Source organism: Lycium ferocissimum, unplaced genomic scaffold (genome assembly GCF_029784015.1).
Source record: "Lycium ferocissimum isolate CSIRO_LF1 unplaced genomic scaffold, AGI_CSIRO_Lferr_CH_V1 ctg789, whole genome shotgun sequence".
Taxonomy (NCBI): Eukaryota; Viridiplantae; Streptophyta; class Magnoliopsida; order Solanales; family Solanaceae; genus Lycium; species Lycium ferocissimum.
In genome coordinates this window covers 95,575-117,599 of record NW_026726994.1, presented here as the reverse complement: position 1 = coordinate 117,599, position 22,025 = coordinate 95,575, and the positions used below count along the sequence as shown (strand labels likewise).

The following is a 22,025-nucleotide window of genomic DNA, read 5'->3' as shown; positions in this document are numbered from 1 at the left end:
CCCCACCATGATACCATCTCAATGTTACTAATACAAACCCACTCATACCCGAAATTACAATTCGAATAGTACAAAACAATCGACCACACATATACAATAACAATAGATGGTCAACAACAATCACAACCCCACACACATCAAATAACAACAATTAAATTCGGACACTTACGACAATACAAGGCCAAACAAAGGTATAAAAATCACATTTTGGGGTGAAAATAAATTGGACGCAATTACAACAAGAATACTACACGACATAAGATTACACATCTCTTAACCCCAAATAACCCCAATTTAAACTAGGAAAAACCAATAATTTTTTAACAAACCCTAGAAATTCATACGACAATTTCATAAATCCTATATAATATGGAAAAAAATAAACTTTATGCGTACAAATACTGACAAAGAACAAGACTAACTGGTATTTTTCAGTTCACTAAAAGCTTGAAGATCAATCGACGATTTCGTCAAAATCCACCGCGATGTTACCACCTAAAGTTAGTTTAACTATGATTCACACGATTTGCGCTTAAAATGGTATTTGAGTGATTAATATGGTAAATCGAGTGGAAGGTGAGAGAGAATTTTGGATTTCAAATTTTGGAAACCAAAATAATGAAAATGACCCGTCTGATTTTAATTTTATGAGCGCGTGCATACACTCAAACTCGTTTGAGTGACTTTGTCCGGTTGAAAGCGAAAATAATACACAAAAAATAAGTCCAGGGGGGTCATAGGACCCCCGCAAAGTTGAGGTGTGTTATGGCAAATTTGGCCATAGTTTGAGTGTGTTTTGAATACTTTTCCCTTTTTAGAAATTGAAGCGGGAGTTCAACCATCTTTAGTTGAAGCCGAACTCGCTATTGATGATGAGTTTAGAAAAGTTTTTACTCATTATTCTAATTTGGAAGAACGTGCTACATCCGTTGCTCCATGCCCTACTACTTCTCAAAGTAGCAAAAAGGGCTTGTCGGGTTTATCGCATTTAAAAGTTTTACATTCACAAAAACTCCTTCTTCTAGTGCAAACTTTGATGAATATAACTTTTATTTGATGCAGCCAAATGTGGATATCAAGGAACTGGATGAATTGGACGTCTTAGCATGGTGGAAGAAGTACAAGGCAAGTCATCCGATACTCTTAAGAGTGGCTCGAGATATCCTTACGGTTCAAGTATCAACCGTGGCTTCGGAGAGCGCATTTAGCCAAGGAAGACAGCAAATTGGAGACCATAGACACTCATTATCCGGCTTTAGCTTGCAAGTACTAGTGTGCATTCGCGATTGGATTAGATCGGAGCGACGCAACCAAAACTTAGAAGCGGAGGAAGGCGAAGAGGAAGAAATTGAAGATTTGATAGCAAGTGGACCGGACCAAATGGAAGACTTTGAAGATATCTCCATGGCCGAATATGATATGGGGGAAATTAACGAAATGATTCACAATTGGTGATTTTATTATTCTACTATTTCTTTACAACTCATGTATTATTTGCAAGTTAAAAAAAAAACAACTTGCAAATAAATGTTATCCAAGAATGAATAAAATATATGGCTCATTGAGCTTTCTTCTATTTACTTGTGTTCATATTTTTACTTATATTAAGTTAGGAATATACCTAAAATATACTAAGAATATACTTATAATATATATCTACTTAAATTAAAAACTAGAAAGTTATATACTTAAAAAATAACTAAAATATACTAAGAATATACTTATAATATATATATATATATATATATATATATATATATATATTTAAGTTATACATTATATTATATATTATAAATTTATAAGTATATACATATATATGTATATGTATATATATATATATACATATATACGAATTTATAAACTTAGAAAAAAATTAAGCTATAAATATAAGTTATAAGTATACTATATATATATATATAACTTATAATCTTATATATTATAACTTATATTTATAGCTTAATTTAAACTTAGAAAAAAATTAAGCTATAAATATAAGTTATAATATATAAGATTATAAGTTATAAGTATATATAGTATACTTAAACAATATATATAGATATATGTTTAAGTTATATGTATACTTATAAGTTATAACTTATATTATATATCTATATATATATATATATATAAGTTATATAACCTAAGTATAATATATATAATAAGTATATTCTTACTATATTTTAGGTATATGTAGTATAACTTAAGGCTTAAGCATATAACTAATATATATATATATATATATATATATATATATATATATATATATATATATATATATATATATATATAGTATATCTTTGTATTATTTCTTTCTTTAAATTAGTCGATAAATATTTAAACTTTACTTATAAACTTATATAACATATGTAAATATACCTACAATACACTAATAAATACTATAATATATATATATACTAAAAAAAAAAAAAGGTTTTAGACTGTTTGAACTGACCGTTCCCGTTTTGGGTTTGAAACCGTAAACCGAACAGTTAAACCGGAACCAAGTGGCGGTTCCGGTTTTTTAACCGGAAACCGGCCGGTTCCGTAACCGGTTACCGGTCCGGTTCCGGTTTAACCGGTTGACGGGCTTATGATAAACTCACCAACTTCTGAGCAAAATGCACACGGTTAAAAATCATCGACATGTCGAGATCCAAATACGAGATATAAAACGAGATATTAAGCGGGACGAAATGACGGTGAGGGAAAGGCAAGTGCAGGTAGCATAGGAAACATCTCTAGAATCTAGATACCCCCACCTCCAGTTCTCATAGCTCATGCTTCACTCGCAGTGTTGTTGGCTTCAGTACCAAAAGAAAGAGAATAGGCAGCAACCAATCTCCTTTGATCATCTCTAATGATACCCCCACCTCCAGTTGGACCTGTATTACCCTTAGAATATATATCCGTCCGAAATTAATTTCAACCACTTCTTAGGAAAGGACCATTTCACAGCAACCGTATGGAAAATTGGTTGAACGTTATATCAAGCAGTTCCCTAATAAGATGAAGCCAATTCATAAATGGTGGAACGAGAGGGAACCGTTTATGAATTATAATGTGTTGAGCAATTTGTTTAGAATATCCTATTAGAGGACATTCTAATATCTTCAAGTCTGCTATATTTGCCACACAACAATAGCGCGCAGGTAGGACTTGTAGAGCCATTTTTCGCAACATATTCTGGCCTTGCTCCATCCACCATGTAATAACCATTTGTCTGACTCTACCTCCGTCTCAATTTATATGACATAGTTCGGATTTCGAGAGTTAAACTTTTTTATTTTGACCGTGAATTCGGACATACAATCGTTGACTTTTTGAAAAATAATTTACATAGTTAGAAACTACCTAAAAAGTAATATAAGTCACAATAATCAATAATTTAAAATATTTAAATATTTCAAGGGCATACGAACTAATTGCGGTTTGACTCTAGAAAAGCGAGATGTGTCATATAAATTGGGACAGAGGGAGTATTATTTTGGATTCCCCTGATCCCAAAGATCTGTTTGAAGAAAAGCCAAACTGATCTGGCAATCATGCTCTTAATAAAAAGATGGTCTTCATTTTCCATACTAGCAGCAACACAACATGAGCTAAGTAAGGGAAGCTTTGGGTCTCTGTCTCAGATTAATCCAGGCTGATTTACAGCTAAATATACCATCTGTTGTCATGTACAGTCCAGATTGGAACTAGAATTTACTTGTATTTATATATAGTTACCAAATTTAAAAGGAACTATAGTAATAATTAGATGACACTAGCATCAGAAGGTGAAATCGATTCCATATACGCACACACTCTGCTCTTCTCAAGCGGCTAAAACTAATACTCCCTATATAGCTTAGCTGCAATGGCCTCCATTGCAGGACACAAATAAACAAGTAATATATCTCAGAGAGGAAAAACAGGAATAACGAAAAAATATGAGAAACTACTGCAATTAACAACGGCAAGTACACCAGTTACAAATTTAAGTTAAAAAAACGTAAGAACTAAAAGTTCAGAATATATTGATAGTCGTAAATTGAGATACATTTTACAAGCTTCTGACTTTATCAAATTAATATCTAGGGATCAAACTTATAATAAAACTACGTAGCAAAACATAGATCTACACAAAGTCGAGAGCCTCCAGATCAATATCGTCTAACAGAGCAAGTACATGGACTTCAACTTGGTCTCCCTCTAGGTATTCGATATTGTTCTCCTGATAATCATCTTGTGCAGCTAGTCCTATATCATCATTCGATGTTCTTGCATTAATGTCTTCTTCAACTTCTTCTTGCAGAACGGAATCGATGTATTCTTCAACATCTTTCATATTTTCATCGTTACTATTGTTTCCTTTTTTCTTATCACCGGTTTTTTCCTTCTTCTTGATCTTACAAATTACGTAACCCTTTTTCTTACTTTCCTTAGCATCCAGATATCCATTATACAGAGAGTACTCAGTCATCAACCACTCGCCGTTAGCGTTGTTCGACAATTTGTTAGCCCGCGGGATGTACTTCAAACTCTTGACATATCCCATGAGTCTCCCTTTATTATCAAACACTTCTTTCCCTTTGCCTTGTGGCTTCCATGTTCCCTTCCCCACTGTTCTTGAAAATCTTTTCCACTCAGGTTTCTCTTTCTTCTGTGGAGTGATGAAGTAACGAGTGTTGTTGTTGGTGTCCTCATCAAAAATCTGCCATGGCTCCTTGTCGGCGTAAAGATCAACCTGCTGCATGAGTTGATACTGCTCGGGAAGTGGCTCGTCTCTTACAAACCCTAACAGATACTTCAGTAGTTCTTTGTTAGTAGGGTGAAAACGATAGCCCATCGGACGTCGAGAAGAAGGTCCCTTAGCTTGATGATCACATGAGTATACTGCCATTGTTTTACTGCTGCGAATTGAATGGAGGCAAAAGATTAATGTAGTTCCTTAAACCCTAGCTAGTTAGGTTGTAAGACTCTTGATGGTGAAGAACGTAACTTACTTTGTGAATGGTAGAATGGTTCTTAGAGTAACTATTTATATAACTTTCTTACTTGGAGCTAAAGCATTTTGTTTCCTAAATCTAGTAGAAAAGGTTTCAGTTTTTAGGTTTTGTAGCGTATTTATCATGCATGATTTGCTTCCTAATTTCCATTATAGAGATGGGAAGTGATACGTGGAGAAGGATCACGATGCATGAGTATTTTCTGGAATGTTTATCAGGGTTTCTTTTGAGCCAATTAGATGGAGGGATTTTCTAATTGGCGGCTAGCCTATGATGATTATACTTTCTATATCAAAATTTCTATCATTAATGACTAATGAGGATCTGTAATTCAAAAATGATTGTAAAGAGCGGCAACCGCTTTCAATAATTCCGGAGGTATATTGGTTCATTTTTAATTCATAAATAAATCTTGTTGGGTCCATCCCTTATTTTAGGGAAGAAAACACTTCCCTTGTTTTGAGGAAGAAAACACTTCCCTTGTTTTAAGGAAGAAAACATCTTCCTTGTATTTGGCAAATTGTCAAGTGCTTGCTTGAGTCACCAATGACATCAATAGGTTCATCTCACACCTATAAATAGGGAAGCTTTCTCATTTGCTAAACACACCAAATTGAAGAAGACAACACATCCCAAAGAGAGAAAATCTAAGAGAAATACTCTTAGTGAAAGGCCTAAGAAGAGAAGGTCTTTGAGAGAATTTTGTGTGGTAAAAAATTCTTGAGTGTCATTGGGATTGGGGTTGTGAGGTTGAGTGTTGTAAACACTTGTAATATTTCTTCTTTAATAAGATGCGCAAAGAAGAACGTGGACGTAGCTCTCACATTGAGGGTGAACCACTATAAATAGTGTGTTATTTATTCTTCGCTACATCACGACGTAAGTAGGTTGTCTAAGGAGATTGGTATTTAAGTGGTCCGAATTTGTGACCTCCAATCTTTCCTGGGAATCTGCTTAAAAAGTCGGATTTGGGATTTTAAATCCTAACAACCTGCATCGAGCAACAGGTTGTGTTGTGATTTTAGAAACGATGGGAGGCGAAGATGGTACGACGCACGGCATCGGTAAATTCGATGGTACAGATTTTGCATTCTGGAGAATGCAAATTGAAGATTATTTGTATGGCAGAAAACTTCATGAACCTCTGAGTCCGAAACCAGAGGAGATGAAGCAAGCAGATTGGGATCTCCTCGACAGACAAGTTCTAGGAGTCATTCGGCTGACGCTGTCGAAGAACGTTGCTCACAACGTGGCAAAGGAGAAGACCACCGCAGATATGATGAAGGTATTGTCTGATATGTATGAGAAACCTTCGAAATAATAAGGTATTTCTCATGAAGAAACTATTTCATCTAAAGATGATGGAAAATGCTCATGTTGACACGTAAATGAATTCAATACCATCGTAAATCAATTGTCATCGGTAAAAATTGATTTTGATGATGAAGTGCAAGCTTAATTTTGTTGGCATCCCTACCAAATAGTGAGAGCAGCGGTTAGTAATTCACGGTAACAAACTAAAGTTCAACGATGTTAGGGATCGTATCCTTGCCGAGGAGGTGCGCGGACGGTCAGAGGCATCGACGAGTTCTCGCTTTTAATGTTGAAAACGTACAGAAATTTTGACGAAACTACAACCGAAATGGGGGCGGATCGAAGTCAAGGAATGGCGGGTCAATCCGGACCGGACGAACACATGAGTGTTGGAACCGTGGAAAACCGGAGTCAAAGAAAAACTCAGGGCGCCAAAGAAGAGAGGACAGCAAGGGGGGCCGGAATCAACGCTCGCTACGGAAGACATTGGCGATGCGTTGTTGCTATCGGATGATTCTGGGTGCTTGACTCAGAGCGTCCTTTCATACCACCCCACATCATGATATAATGACAAACTACGTGGTGGGGAATCTCGGCAAAGTTTATTTAGCCGATGGAGAGCCGCTAGACGTTGTTGGCACGGGAGACATTAATTTGAAGATGTCAAATGGATCCTCGTGGAAGATTACAAAAAGTTAGACATGTTCCAAAGATGCGAAACAATCTCGGTAGGTCAATGAATATGATCTCAATTTGGTAATGGGTCTTGGAAGGTCGGCGAAAAGGTGCTATGGTGTCGTCTGTCTCTACATGACGACTAGTTGTCGTGATACTTTTGTGGTTGACAACACAAACAAGACTGCATTTGTGGCATTGTCGGTACCGGGACATATCAGCCGTAAGGATGAAGTGACAAATGGCTTAATTCCGGAGCTGAAGACGGTGGACCTTCATACGTGTGAGAGCTGCATTCTCGAAACAAAAGCGAGTAAGCTTCTCAAATGCAGCGGGAGTTGAAGGTCGAAAAGAATTGGTGCACACAGACGTGTGGGGACCTACCACCGTTCCCTCTCTGAGGATCACACTACTACGTGACCTTCATTGATGATTCAACCCCCGGAAGGTGTGGGTTTATTTTATGAAAAATAAATCCGATGTGTTTAGTGTATTCAAAAGATGGAAAGCCATGGTCGAGAATGAAACAAACCTCAAGTTGAAGTGTTTGAGGTCCGACAACGGCGGAGAATACATTGATGGTGATTTCAAACGGTATTGTGCCGATAATGGAATCAAGATGATGAAGACTATTCCTGGAACGCCGCAACAAAATGGAGTAGCCGAAAGAATGAACCGAACGTTGAACGAGCGTGCTCGGTAAGAATACACTCGGATCGCCCAAGACATTCGGGGATGCGATCAATACCGCGGCCTTCTTAATTAACCGAGGACCAAGTCGGTTCCTTGGATTTCGGAATTCCCGAAAAGTGGCAAGAATTAAATCTTTCATTTCGAAAGTGTTACCGCTTATCATATGTTCATAATGATGATACGGCTAGAAGCAAGCTTGATCCAAAATCAAAGAAGTGTTACTTTATTGGCTATGGTGACACCGAGCTTGGTTATCGATTTTGGGATGAACAAAATCGGAAGATCATCCGAACGGAATGTTGTCTTCAATGAAGAGGGTACCGTACAAAGACAAGTTGCAAAAAAAATTCAGAATGTCGGGGACAAGGAATCGGAAATAGTCGATTTGAGGACTTTCCGACACGAGCGCGGCCAGGTACGAAAGGCAGGAACAAAATCCGAGAAGGTGCGGTAAAAGTGCGGGTCTCAAAACAAATCAACGCCAATCACGGAAGCTGCGTAGATCATCCAGATCGAAGCCGATTCACGGTACTCTCCATCCCTCAACTACATTCTACTGTTTCGATAGGGTGAGCCGGAATGTTATGAAAGAATGCAAGTCGATGAATCGACTAAGTGGGCCGGCAATGAAAGATGATATGGACTCCCTATCGGCAAATCATACATGGGAATTAGCCGAATTGCCAAAGGATAAGAGGGCATTGCAAAACAAATGGGTTTATCGGATAAAGGAAGAACCCAATGGAAGAAGGCATTATAAAGCAAGGAGTTTGGTTGCAAAGGGATTTCAACGAAAGAGGGCATCAAACGCTCACAAGAAGAATATGTGAGGAAAGTTATCAAAAAGTTCAACATGCATGATGCCAAGCCGAGAGAGACTTTCGGTTGTCAAAATCGGTCGTCGACAACCGAGGATGAGAAGAAGCAGATGGACAAGATACCGGACATTGCACATGATTGTCAATTTATGAGCAATCATCTGTGAAGTGGATATTCGGATATCGAAGGTAGCTCGAGTTCGGCTCTGATTTTCGAAAATCGAAACGGATTGCGAGGTTATGTTAATGCGACAACGGTGGTGATGTTGACAACAATTAACTAAATATGAAACTAGGAAAGAGCTGTTGCAAGATCGATCAAAGTGTGAAGACAAATTAAAATTAGTCTTCAAGTGGGAGATTTGTTGGGTCCATCCCTTATTTTAGGGAAGAAAACACTTCCTTTTGTTTTGAGGAAGAAAACACTTCCCTTGTTTTAAGGAAGAAAACATCTTCCTTGTATTTGGCAAATTGTCAAGTGCTTGCTTGAGTCACAATGACATCAATAGGTTCATCTCACACCTATAAATAGTGCTTTCTCATTTGCTAGACACACCAAAAATTGAAGAAGACAACACATCCCAAAGAGAGAAAAATCTAAGAGAAATACTCTTAGTGAAAGGCCTAAGTAAGAGAAGGTCTTTGAGAGAATTTTCTGTGGTAAAAATTCTTGAGTGTAATTGGGATTGGGGTTGTGAGGTTGAGTGTTGTAAACACTTGTAATATTTCTTCTTTAATAAGATCTGCAGCAGCAACGTGGACGTAGCTCTCACATTGAGGGTGAACCATATAAATACCGTGTGTGTTATTTATTCTTCGCTTACGTCACGACGTAAGTAGGTTGTAGAGATTGGTATTTAAGGTCCAAATTCGTACCTCCAATCTTTCACTCCGAATTACAAAAGTCGGATTTGGGATTTTAAATCCTAACAAATCTTACATAGGACTTAATTAGAAACTTATACTACTCTCAGTTTAATTTTATTGCTAAAATAGATTTTTCTTTTTACTTGTCCATTTTAACAAATCAAGAGAGTTTTATTACTTTTTTCTCATGCTACCCTTAGTATTAAATACCTACATAAAATATTAATAGTCAAATTTAGAATTTTAAAACATCATTAATAAGATTAGTTTAGTAAAATACATCCTTAATAAAAGCTTTCTTAAAAAGTGTGCAAAGTCAACATCGGCCGATGAGTAAAATGAAACGGCGGGAGTAAATAGGAAGGTTTAGAGCTTTTCACTTATTTCCCCTAACTAGTTTCCTTGGTTGCACGTATATTCTGATTCATTCAGTATAATTTTCTATTGGAGTACAAATTCTTGTAAACAATAAAAATTGATCATTAGGTCAGTGATTTGATAATTTAAGCTCAATCTAATTGGATATTGCTGAATCTGAATGTGCAAAGATAAACAATCAAATAATCCGTTAACATTGTCTGTAATTGCGTAACTTTTGATTTATGAGGTACTAATATATAATCTAGTGCATGCTCTTAAATAAACAGGAGAAAATTTAACATCTACAGCTCACAATAACTATTATTTCCTCCACTTTCATTTTCTTTGTTTTAGTTTGACTTGGCGTAGATTTTAAGAAAATAAATAAGACTTTTGAATATTATGTTTTTAAAATTAATAATGTGTAATGTATTAAATTGTTCTTTTAAATTTTGTGGTCTTAAATATGACATGTAGGATGTTTGGGGGTAAAGAATTACTAAATATAGAAAGTGATATTAATTTTTGAAACAGACTAAAAATGAAAGCATGACAAATAAATTGAGACGGATGAGTATATTATGCTTAACTTAAGCCAAAGAGTCACTCCGTTACCCAGTAAAACCTCCCATAAACATGATGTTGACTAGAGAACCCAAAAATATTTAAAAGAAATGATGTCAAACACATCACGACAAAGCGATTCATCATTCATGCACTCACCACTAAACAATTAAATGTTCTACGTACTTGTCATTTTTGTATATATTTTTTCCCTTACGTGTCGTTCTTCACTCGTCATCATTTGTTCTGGATGCGATAAGGTAATTTGGAAGGATAAATCTGCGTTTCTTCTTGTTAGTATTCAATCATGTACTACCTTTTACATGTAATCTAATTTGTAGAATGCCTAACATATTCGTCGAATTAGTTGTTATGCATTACTTTACACAAAAAGTAAATATGTAGATGTTTAAATTAAATTTTGGTTCTTCATTTTTATAGGTTGAGACGATATGTTAACATCTTAATACCGACAAGCAAATTACCATTATATGATAAATATGTGAGACTTGTATATTATTTTTCATGGATAATTATTTGGTCAGTACGTTATTTTAATAATATTTATACTTTTTTTGAAAAATGTGTACTATACAACTCGACGTGCACATGCTAATACATGTGTCGAAAAACTAGTATTTGACCTCTTTGTTTAATTTTGAGCTATCTTCGTCTTAAGAAATAGCTTTTGAAAGTTGACTTCGGCCAATTAATATTCTTATTTCATATCATGATATAAGAGGCAGTGAACCTCTCCTATCAATACCTCTTTCTCCTTGTATATTGATTATCTTTCTATAAACTATATATTTCTGGAAGAAAATCGTATTCATAGTTTTGCATAGTTTGTCTCCAAGTGGATTCCTGTCTTTTCACAGAATTGAAAACAAATTAGAAGTGAATGTTTTGCTCAAAACTGGGCCACAAAAATTATTATTAGGAAATCACATATTGAAACCCAAAAAATGTGAAGAAGCTCGTCAAACTAGAAAATGAACAAATAGATCGTGGCCTTCTAAGAAATAATTGCAAGGTTTTCCCTTCAAATGAACCGGTATTTAAATTTTTACTCTTTAAAATCAAACTTATACCTAGCTGGCTTTTAAGTGCGTTGACACAACTTGTGAACTTGTGTCTTTTAGAAATAAATTTGATTTTGGAGGACAAAATTAAAGACCGGCACAAAATAGGGCCAAAAGTGCAAATGACTTCTTCAAACTTTTTTTGCGCGGATTGTCCTTCTTTGGGGCTAGACTTTAATTTTTGTCCTTCAAATTAGTGGTCTTTAATTTTTGTCTTTCGCCTAATACCCTAAGGTTCTGAGCTAGAATCCCAGCTCAGTAAAAAAAAGAAGGAATTTTGCAAGGCAGATGCTTGGATTCGTAAGGTAGAGTTTTGAAAGCTTTGCCTTCAAAACTCTGCCTTAAGACAGAATTATGACCTGGAGGTAAAGTTCTGTCTTAAAGCAGAATTTTGAAGGAAGTAATGTCTTCTCCAAGCGGAAGTAGGAACTAATCTTCGGCAACAGAGGTTTAATTTAATTCCAACCTAGACTTAATTCACTCCAGAAAAATCAACACACACCCAAGTAGGAACTAATCTTCGGCAACAGAGGTTTAATTTAATTCCAACCTAGACTTAATTCACTCCAGAAAAATCAACACACCCCCATTTTGAAGGAAGTAATATCTTCTCCAAGCGGAAGTAGGAACTAATCTTCGGCAACAGAGGTTTAATTTAATTCCAACCTAGACTTAATTTAACTCCAGAAAAATCAACATACACCCACACTGTCATGCACAGGGATACCATGGTAGTTGCTTTTCATCCCACCCAGGTTCTGTGGACATATTAAGAGTTAAAACGACATATTTTCTCATGGCAATAAACTTCAAACAAAAGCCAACAGTACACCACACCCCACCCACCTCTAAGGCAGAGTTTTGAAGGCCAAATTATGCCTTGCGAATCTAAACTCAATTTTGCTATTTTTTTTTTAATTTTTAAATGAGTGGGGGTTCGAATCCGAAACCAAAAAACTTTTAGCTAGCGACAAAAGTTAAAGATTTTAAATTTGAGGGCCAAAAATTAAAGACCACCCCAAAATAAGGACATTCGTGCGAATTGTCCTCCTTCAAGTATAACCATTATCAGGGGCTGGGCCTCAAATAATCGCACCGGAAAAATGGCATCATTGAGAACCTTTCTGGTACGTGAAATATTCCGTCCATCAATACATTTCCCAACTGTTCGTATCTCACCGTTAGGCGTTGTTGTGAGTGATAATCGTGTTTTATCACAACGGAGTCTGTCTTTTAGTTCCGTTAGATGTGCAGCGGCGTCATCCGACGGTGACGGAAAGAAGTCGCCGGCGAGACTTGCACAGGTTCAACAACTGTTATATGATGCCAAAGAGAGAGCTCAAGCTGCTGGAAATTATCCTATTCCTAACATTACTCTTGGTATTACCAATTCCCTCTTTTTTCAATCTCATACAAATTATTCAATTTTTCACTTTATTTGAGAATCATTTTATTACTTGCACTGATAATGCCTGAGGGTTATATTTTGCGGTTTCCTTTTTTTGTTTTCTTATTAATTGAAAACTGTACTTAGTCAGGACATAGATTAGCAATGTATAAAACACCTTATCGCGTTTTTGCAAATTTTAGTGTTTGTTTTTGTCTCTCACAGAATTAAGGTCCATTTCTAAATGAAGTATCTCTAGTATAAGAAGTATAGCATTGAAGCAGATTTGGTACTTAAAATTAGTTGGTGTATTATCTCACTTTGAGATTGTCCCAGTGGCCTGGCCAATCCAACTAGTTGTGATTGAGACATAGTTGATTGATTGATATCCTTTCACTTCCATTTCCATGTGGGGACTGGCGATACTTGATAAATTTATAGGGTTAAGCAAAAGTAATGTTTTTGCACTGACTGATGAAAGGCCATTCTAGAAATCAATTATGTAAATATAATACCTTACAAGTGATGTCCACATGGCTAAGCTATAGTGGCGGAGCCAGTATTTTCACCTAGGGGGTTCAAAATACACAAAGAAGCCAAGGGGGTTCAACATCTACTATATACACAAAAAAATAATTTTAACCTTGTATATACAATGTAATTTTTCATCGAGGGGGTTCGGATGAACCTCCTGGAGCCTACCTAGCTCCACCCCTGGTGGCGCGGCGTGGGAGTTGGATTGTCAGATAAGGCAATCAGTGAGTTCTGTGTTATGCTGAGTGTGTTACTTCTTCAGTGGCTTTTTTGTTTTGTTTTGTTTGTTTTTGGTTGGGGTCTGAAGTTTTTGCTTACTTGGTCTCAGAATTATCCAGGATTTTCACCAGAGTAACTTTAGGAATTTATATGTGAAGTATAGAGCGGTGGGTAGTGGGGAACTACCTTCATTAAGATAAAGAAAAGATTCTGTATTGCATAATATCAATGTCAGACTATGGGGATACTAATCAAATTTGGACCACAGGTAGAGTAGGACTATAAAGACTATTGCCCAGTTAAGATTATTCTGGAGTTCCTTTTTAACTTCTTAGGACAGAGGCAGTTGTAACAGCTACTTTGCGAAGTTGCTTAATATGGCTCTTCTGCTCAGTTAAAAGGCGAAAACCACTTGCACTAGCTAATATTCATCAAAAGCTTTCTTTCTCATTCATATTTTCTCAAAGCAAGGCCAAGTTTCTACCTATAAATGATCTTTGTAACTTACTCTTATGAAAGATGGATAGAAGAGGGGGAGTGGGTAGAAAAATGAAAATGGTTGATCTCTTGGTCATTACATATTCTTGTTTTCAATATTCAATTGGATTTAGTTTTTCACATGGAAGAAGTGTTGCTTCTGATTAATTATTCAACTTAACGTGATCAGGATGTCTTGTATTTGTTGATATCAGTGAACAAAATGGAAAAACTAATTATCTTTGGTGGTGCTCTTCTTTGTTCTATCTTTTTGGTCCAGATCATGTTACTGTTAATTTTGCAAGAAGTGGAGGTCCTGGAGGTCAAAATGTCAATAAAGGTATGGTGCAGCTTGTTTCAGAAGATATGATTACCTTCTAAGTTTTCATTTCCATCTTTTATTCAAGAAGCTTCTATCTTTACAGTAAATACCAAGGTGGATATGCGGTTCAATGTTAAAAATGCTTATTGGTTAAGTGACAGAGTCAGAGAGAAGATTTTGCAAATGGTGAGCTAACACCATTCTTTCATTGTTTATGTTCTCTCTATAAATATAACTTGGTGGTCTTGATCAGGTAGCAGTTTTTATTTCATCCAACTAGCTATTATTTTAATTGGTACTAGAATGTTAAAGTCCGATTGTTGGCTCCCTACTTTACATCGCTTGCAAGAAGGTTTGTGATATGTAGAAAGAAAGAGACAAGAAGTCATCCCTTAGTTATTTACCATCACTAACGCTTATGGGGTCTTATGAAGCAAATAGGCTCTCTATCACGATTGCATGATGTTTTGAAGGGACACTTAGCCACTGTTTATTTTTATAGCAATATATGGTTTCGATAGGCTATGGACTGGTTGCAGTAATTCTTTACCAGATTCTGATAACTTCATAACTTTCCTGCATGCATCTAGATTAATAATTAGGTGATAGAAGTATACTGATTAGCATGCGAGTCCAATTACTGGACTTGCTATATGCTAAGCATTATTTTACTGTTCTATATCATGTACAGTAGCAAACCTTTATGGGATAAAAAAAAGGGGCAGCCCGGTGCACTAAGCTCCCGCTATGTGCGGGGTCCTGGGAAGGGCCGGACTATGGGATATATTTCATTGGTTCCATGGGGAAAACTATCTAGTGAAAAGCTCATTATGCCTCTTGTTGTGAGTGATTGTTGCTGTTCACATATATTTATTATGATCTAATTTATTGCACCTTACACTATAGCTAAATTTTTAATATCCTAAACAGGAAAAGAATCGGATAAACAAGGATGGAGAGCTTGTGATCTCTTCAACAAAGACGAGAACTCAGAAGTTAGCCTCTTCACCCATATTCTTATCTGTTTGCTTAGTCAAGGCCGCAGAGCTGATTGAGTGCTACTATTCTTTTCAGGGGTAACATCGAAGATGCTTTGAGTAAATTACAGGTACTCATAAGGAATATTCCTTATATGACTGTTCCCGCTTTCTACCAATTGGATGTTAGAAGTCCATCCTTGGGTGTCGGATGATGTTTCAGTGAGTAGATTTGTTCCTCAATATATAGGTGTACTATGATTTGCTCATTAATCTCAATATTGCAGGCTATAATTGAAGCTGCTTCTTATGTACCACCACCTCCATCCGAAGAGCAAGTGAAAAAAATAAATAAGATGTAAGCCTCTCAAACCAATTGCCTGTACGTTTTGCACTTGTTGCAGACCAAATACGTGTATCTTATGCAAACTTTAGTTTTCTGGAATGACCAATCTCCTTTCTCTATACAAAAGGGCTGCTATTGGGGAGCGCAAAAGGCTCGACAATAAGAAGGCCCAGTCACAAAAGAAGGCTATGCGAAGAAGCAGAGATAGTTATGACTGATTCCAAGAGCTCGAGGTTGGCATGCCAGATTTCTTGTCCAACATAGGCACTCCGCTGTCAAATTCTCCCAGCTCCTTGATCATTTCCTTTGTCCTACTTCTGAATGATACGAAAATGGTTTGAGGAATTAATATGAATCTCTGTAGGTCCTTCAGATGATGGTTTCTTGATACGAGTTAACACACCACATTAGCTAAAAGAATCTAGACACAGCCTAAGCTTTAGCTGAGAGCATTACTGAAAGCAAAAGATCTTGCTCTTTCTTTTCTTTAGAAGATGTTGATATTGGATAGGTAAGCTCAGGTCTGGGTGAGAACCCCTATAGTTACAAAAGAAGAATAACGCGGCCACCTGTCTTTTTTATGTATTGGGGCTCGTATGTTGACAGACGCGGATCCAGGATTCGATCGTTACTCATTGTACTGTTATAATTATTGATTCAGATCTAATACTTGATGAAATTTTTGTGGATTTCACATAAAATACTGCACGTCGAAAATACTGGTTTCGGATGACTCGGTGCGGGGATAGTTGCTTATGAGACACTCATAGTAGGACAGAAAGTTTCACGTTTTAATATATGTATAATTGTCTATTGTTTTTCCTTTAATTATTGTTCTAAAATGCGTTGGAATGCCATAGCATTTTCTTTTGCTAGAAGAAGATATTTCAGAAACAACAAAATTATACATGAAGAGTATCGAACTCCTCTACGCCTTACCAAACACTATCGATGTTATAAAAGCATTTAATGCTTATTGCTTTTCTCGAAGATCAGGAGAAGTAACGGAAATGAGGTGAGAATTTATGATATCTGTTCAATTTTGTCTATTTGTGTAACAACTATGAAAGCAAAGTACTACTTTAGCTATTAATTTCCACCTTTGCCTTACACAATAAATGTGGAGAGAAATTATGTGGTAAAAAAGTTAGTAGCATTAAATTAAGATTAAAGAATAAATAAAAAAATTTAATCAAATTATCCTTTTAGTTTAAGAGGCCTGCAAAAAAAAACATAACAAGTAAAATGACTGGACGCAGTACTATTTCATCCAAAAGTTTCTTACATATATACAACTTTCTTCACCAAGATAAGCACTAGCATATATCAAAATTGAAGAGAGAAAAAAGAAAAAGACCTGATTAGTTTGTATAATCTATATACAGAACGTCAGAAACCGAAAGAAAAGAAAGAAAATATTAAACAAGAGGTGAAGAAAAAGACAAAAGAAAAAAAAAAGTAGTAATAATAAAAGAATTTTCCATCTTCTTGAAAATGGACCAACGTAATCACTTACGTATCACAAATTCCTCTCCTGTATCTCTATCAAAATGTCTAATCCATCTATTTGCTGTCTTCCCACCCTTTCCTCCACCACTTACGGTGGCTCCAACATGTGCTATATCCAAACCTTTACCAACCGGCAAAAAAACAGACCTCACAATTCTTGATTTTCCGTCAAGTACACTCCTCCATCTAAAATCAGACTCAACTCTTGAACTTGCATTCTTACATATCAAAACTGCACCTCTGTGTCCTAATTTAGCAACCCCCAAGATCCTACCAAAATCATTTCTTCTACAATCAACAACCAAGAAATCAATACCTATTAACCCTTCCATTGCTTCTTCAGGTTCTCCAACCACAACTTCAGGTGACATTCCAGCATGTTCCATAGCTGATATATATTCTGTTCTTGAAATTTCGTCTGGTACTACACAAATATGTCTACCACCTGTAACATGATTTGCAACTGCTAATCCAATACTTGTTGTCATAACACCACCTTTTGACCATGTTTCTACAATCATTTTTGCGTCCCATCCTGCTGCCATGGCTGATATCATCTCTGCTACACTAGATTCTCTAAATATCTTACACTGTATAAACATTGAAAAAACCAACAAAAATCAACAAAAGTATTCTTGGAGAAAAAGGGGAAAAACAGATGATGGGAATTTCTTGAAATTGTATACTTACGGATTTAATAGTATCAAGATAAGCTTTAGAGGCTTGTTCTGGAGACCAAACCAACTTCATTTTTCTCTATTCTGAAATTTGTTTCTTGGTGTAAATGGGGTTTTGTATAGTTGGTAAATTCTTGGTGATCAAGTTTGTGTTTTTCTTTGCGGCAAAGTCTTGAAAAGGGAAAGTTAATTTATGCTGGGGCAATGAGAATGGGGGTTTTTATTTATATGAGGGAGTGCGGGGACAGAGAGAGAGAGAGAGAGAGAAAAAGGACGGAAGAGAAGCGACCCTCTAGAAAGCAAAGAATAATAAGGGAAGAGGTCAATTTGAAGAGAGTTGACATTCGGTTTCCATGCAATACCAACGTGGTGGTTTTAGCTTTCTGTGGATTTTGCCTTGTTTAGTTTTTGCCCTTTCTCTTGTTAGTTTTTGCCTTTGCGACTACCCACCCCCCTCCCCCTTCCCCCTTCCCCCACGTCCCCCCGCCAAATAAAATACTAATCTCCTCTCTTCCTTCCACCAAGTTATCGTCTCAATTTAAGGCCTCATTTGTTTACACTTAATGGAGGTCTGAATCTGAATGACTCAGACCTTAAATCATTAAGTGCGTTGTTTACATTAAGATCTAAGACTTATTTGGTTCGAATGTGTCTTAATCATTAAGATCTTAAACGAAGTCTTAACATCATTAAGAGATATTTTGTATGGATAATTTTTATCACCAGCTCCATCTCCCCCCACCACCCCACCTACCCACCCACCACCACCCACCCCAACCCTCCACCACCCACACTCCAACCCTACCCCCACTTACCACCAACACCACCCCAACCTTCACCCCACTCCACAAACTCACCCACCACATTCACCACCCACGTACCTTACCCCCAACCATCCCCTCACCACCACCCACCCTACCCCTAGACCCACCCCACCACCACCACCGCACCTACAAACCCCTCCTCTGCCCCTCCCCCAAAAACCCCACCCACCATCACTACAAACATCTCCATCTCCATCATTACTAGCAAACATAAATATTTCATATTTTTATCAAATAATATTTTTATTTTATTAAATTTATATTTATTTTCTAGTTTTCAGCTTCGATTTTATTTGAATTTTATATTTATTGTGTTTAAATAAATACATCATGCACATTCAGATGTTGAGAAAACAAACAGTCTAAATCATTCAGTGTTCAGGTCGAGAGACAACATCTTAATTATTCAGATGTGTATTCAGATTCAGACGTCTTAATCTTAATGAAAACAAATGAGGCCTAAGTATCTTACTTAAAAAAGTATCTATTTTTATATTTAGTAAGTTCACAATTCAAATATCATATCATAAGATTCAAAGGACATTTAGTACATTACACACATGTTTAATTCAGAATCACAAGATTCAAAGAATCACAAGATTCAAAGTCTTCTTTTACTCCTTAAATTTTGTGCCAAGTTAAATGAAACCACTTAAAATGAGACCGAGGGAGTACTTTTTTTCTTTTTAATCTATTTTAAAAGAAAGTTTTTTCTTTTAATTTCTGTGATGTATTTTAATTGGACATAAAATTTAAAAATAAAAAATTTCTGGCCTAAAATATATAGATATTTGTATGACCAACGAGGATTGAGGTTGAAGTGGTAAGCACTCCTTCATTCTTAACTAAAAAAATTGTGTTAGAAATAGCTTTTGTTGAGAAGCATTTTACCCCCCAATGTGGACTTCTCGACATGAATTCGAATTTAGTGGGATCCTAATGAGATATCCTACACCAAGTGGGGAACCAAAAAAAAGATATTTTGTGTAGCTAAATCATCTCATCAAGGTAAAATAATAAGTTAAAAGTTTAATTTTTTTAAATATAATTTTTTTTTTTAAAATACAGTGAAAAAGAAAGTGCATCACATGAATCAGACAGATCGTAGAGTAACCCACAAATGTCATGGCATCTTTAAGAATACAGTTCCAAAAGTCATATAGTGACAAAATGATATGTCTTGTTTAAGAACCATAATGTTTCAAAAATCATCATTTTTTTCTTAATCGATGTTGCTTCAATCTATATATGTCATATAATATGGAGTGAAGACAGTATACTGTTCTAAAGAGAATAGTATCCGGAGGCGAATTAAAATTTGAACATTTAATTACCTCGTCGAGCAATTGTATCCGCTAAAATTTAGATAAATAAAAATGATACCGTACATTTTAATTTTTAAATTTAATTTGAACTGTTTAAATTCACGATTATAAGTAGATGCATTAAACCAAATTGTACAAATTCTCTTTGGTTTAATGCATATTTTTAAAAAATTAGTGTTAGTTGTGTGAGACGCATAATACCAATATTTAAAATAGGGATTTGTTATTGTATACATATTTTAGGTGTTCAGTAACCAAATACTCACGTAATTATCAGTTTCTACTGTTATTGATAAAACCATCTCAATCGATATTTGTCCTTTTACTTCACCTCTGTCATCACTTACGCGGTCGAATCCCATTTCAAAAAGTAATTATTAGCAAATGATATACACACAACTTGTTACCCACATTTTCTTTTTGTTCACACAAGAAGGAAAGAGAATGTTCGAGGAGATCAGGAAAAAAGAAACAATAATTTGTTTGGTTAAGTTTTTAGAAAGTTAAAAATACTTATTTTTAATTATTTATTTTAAAGACTTGAGATACTTAATCTAGCTTTTAGAATACAAATAGGTAATTTTGAGTAATACAATAAGCTGTCTTTCTAGCCGTTGGAAAAATCTGGAGAATAGCTTCTCTCGCGTAGTAATTTTTGAAACATTGTGAAGCACAAATGTGTGCTAATATTGACAAAAATATTTTTAAAAACTACTCCACTGAACATTGACCGCTACTCATTGAAAATATATTTTTTTAAGAAATGCTTCTTACAAAAAATACTTTTCTAAAAATACTTCTCACAATTTTTTTCTATGTAAATAAATCTTAAAATTAACCAAATGAACTTTCAGTCTCTATACCAATAATAATAATAATAATACTATTCCTTATCCCTAAAATAATATTTTTTTAATTCTAATTCATTTTAAATCCACTCAAAATAAATTTTTTTAAAAATATGATTTGTTTGTTTTTTATTTAAATATGCTATATATAATGTCATTTTTTCCTCCTTCCTTAAAGGGCTTACGGGTGCTTGGTTCTGCTAATAATAATAATAATAATTTTTTTTAAAAAAAAAGGTTATTTGGGGGGAGTGCCAAGTTGTAGAAGCAAAAGATGATAGAAACAACAAAGATCTTTATGTCTACTTCCTATTAATACTCGGCAGACGTAATAAAAGATGGCACGATATTTAGTAATGACAGCCCAATTTGCTTCTCCCCATTTTCTGTTTTCCCCGTCCCTAATTAAATGCTTTCTCCCTGCAACCAACAGAGAAGATGATTCTACTAATTACTACGCTCTACGTCTCAAAAGAATTATCTTAATTTAATTTAGCATGAAATTTAAAAACTAAAGAAATATTTTTAAAATTATGACCCAAAATATGCCTTAAATATTTATGTAATTGTGAATTATCTCATAAAATTAAATTATTTTTAAATATAGAAATGTATTAATATTTTTAAGACAAACTAATAAAAAAAAGTAAGATAATCTGTTTGGGACCGATGAGTACTACCATGTTAGTACACTAGTACTTTCTCCTTTTTATTTTAAGTGATGATGTTATTCGAGTGAGAAAGAAATTTAAAAAGAAAAACAGACCTTTAGAGTTTATAATTTAACATAAATTATAAATATATATGTGATTATAAATTATTTATTAAAAACAATAACAACAACAACAACAATAATGATTTATTATTTCTAATATGTGAAATAATTTTGTTAATGTCAATCCGGTATGTACCCTAAGCATGTGTTCGTCTAAAAGAAAATGTTTTCTACAGAAAATATACATATATTTTTTTTGAAAAATAAGTGATTTTCTTATTTATTTTATTGTGTTCCAAACAGAAAATTTCAAAAGCATTTATATATAACTTAGACAATTTTATAATGATAGAGATGTGGTGGGTTTGAGGGCGGGGGAACAATCAACATGAAATGTCAGTTATGAAACTTATTTTTCATACTTTCATTATGAAAGTCATTTTTCTGATTTTTAAGCAACTTTTGTTTTAGAAAACCAATCAAACATGAAAAAGTTAAATCGAA

At 35.1% G+C, this 22,025-nt stretch overlaps 3 protein-coding genes across 3 annotated transcripts; 1 reads left to right on the top strand and 2 right to left on the bottom strand.

Annotated features, from left to right (window-relative positions):
* Positions 1-4,117: 4,117 nt before the first annotated feature.
* Positions 4,118-4,882, bottom strand: LOC132045775 (NAC domain-containing protein JA2-like). The gene has a single exon (XM_059436357.1). It carries the CDS (start codon positions 4,880-4,882, stop codon positions 4,118-4,120), a length of 765 nt encoding a protein of 254 aa, XP_059292340.1.
* A 7,565-nt stretch (positions 4,883-12,447) lies between these two features.
* LOC132045778 (uncharacterized) lies at positions 12,448-16,324 on the top strand. Its single transcript, XM_059436359.1, has 7 exons — positions 12,448-12,741; positions 14,259-14,318; positions 14,404-14,486; positions 15,231-15,295; positions 15,375-15,408; positions 15,565-15,635; positions 15,751-16,324. Exons 1-7 carry the CDS (start codon positions 12,465-12,467, stop codon positions 15,839-15,841), a joined length of 681 nt encoding a protein of 226 aa, XP_059292342.1. The 5' UTR covers positions 12,448-12,464; the 3' UTR covers positions 15,842-16,324.
* A 657-nt stretch (positions 16,325-16,981) lies between these two features.
* Positions 16,982-18,082, bottom strand: LOC132045771 (uncharacterized). The gene is made up of 2 exons (XM_059436354.1): positions 17,823-18,082; positions 16,982-17,722 (listed from the first exon to the last, which is right to left on the bottom strand). Exons 1-2 carry the CDS (start codon positions 17,880-17,882, stop codon positions 17,132-17,134), a joined length of 651 nt encoding a protein of 216 aa, XP_059292337.1. The 5' UTR covers positions 17,883-18,082; the 3' UTR covers positions 16,982-17,131.
* Between the last annotated feature and the right edge of the window lie 3,943 nt (positions 18,083-22,025).

Excerpts from the sequence above, each read along its gene's own strand:
- LOC132045775 (XM_059436357.1), bottom strand. The coding sequence starts at position 4,882 with ATGGCAGTATACTCATGTGATCATCAAGCTAAGGGACCTTCTTCTCGA.
- LOC132045778 (XM_059436359.1), top strand. The coding sequence starts at position 12,465 with ATGGCATCATTGAGAACCTTTCTGGTACGTGAAATATTCCGTCCATCA. Across the intron at positions 14,319-14,403 it reads AGGTCAAAATGTCAATAAAG|TAAATACCAAGGTGGATATG; the intron begins GTATGGTGCAGC and ends CTATCTTTACAG. Across the intron at positions 15,296-15,374 it reads ACAAAGACGAGAACTCAGAA|GGGTAACATCGAAGATGCTT; the intron begins GTTAGCCTCTTC and ends TATTCTTTTCAG.
- LOC132045771 (XM_059436354.1), bottom strand. The coding sequence starts at position 17,882 with ATGAAGTTGGTTTGGTCTCCAGAACAAGCCTCTAAAGCTTATCTTGAT. Across the intron at positions 17,723-17,822 it reads ATCTTGATACTATTAAATCC|TGTAAGATATTTAGAGAATC; the intron begins GTAAGTATACAA and ends ATGTTTATACAG.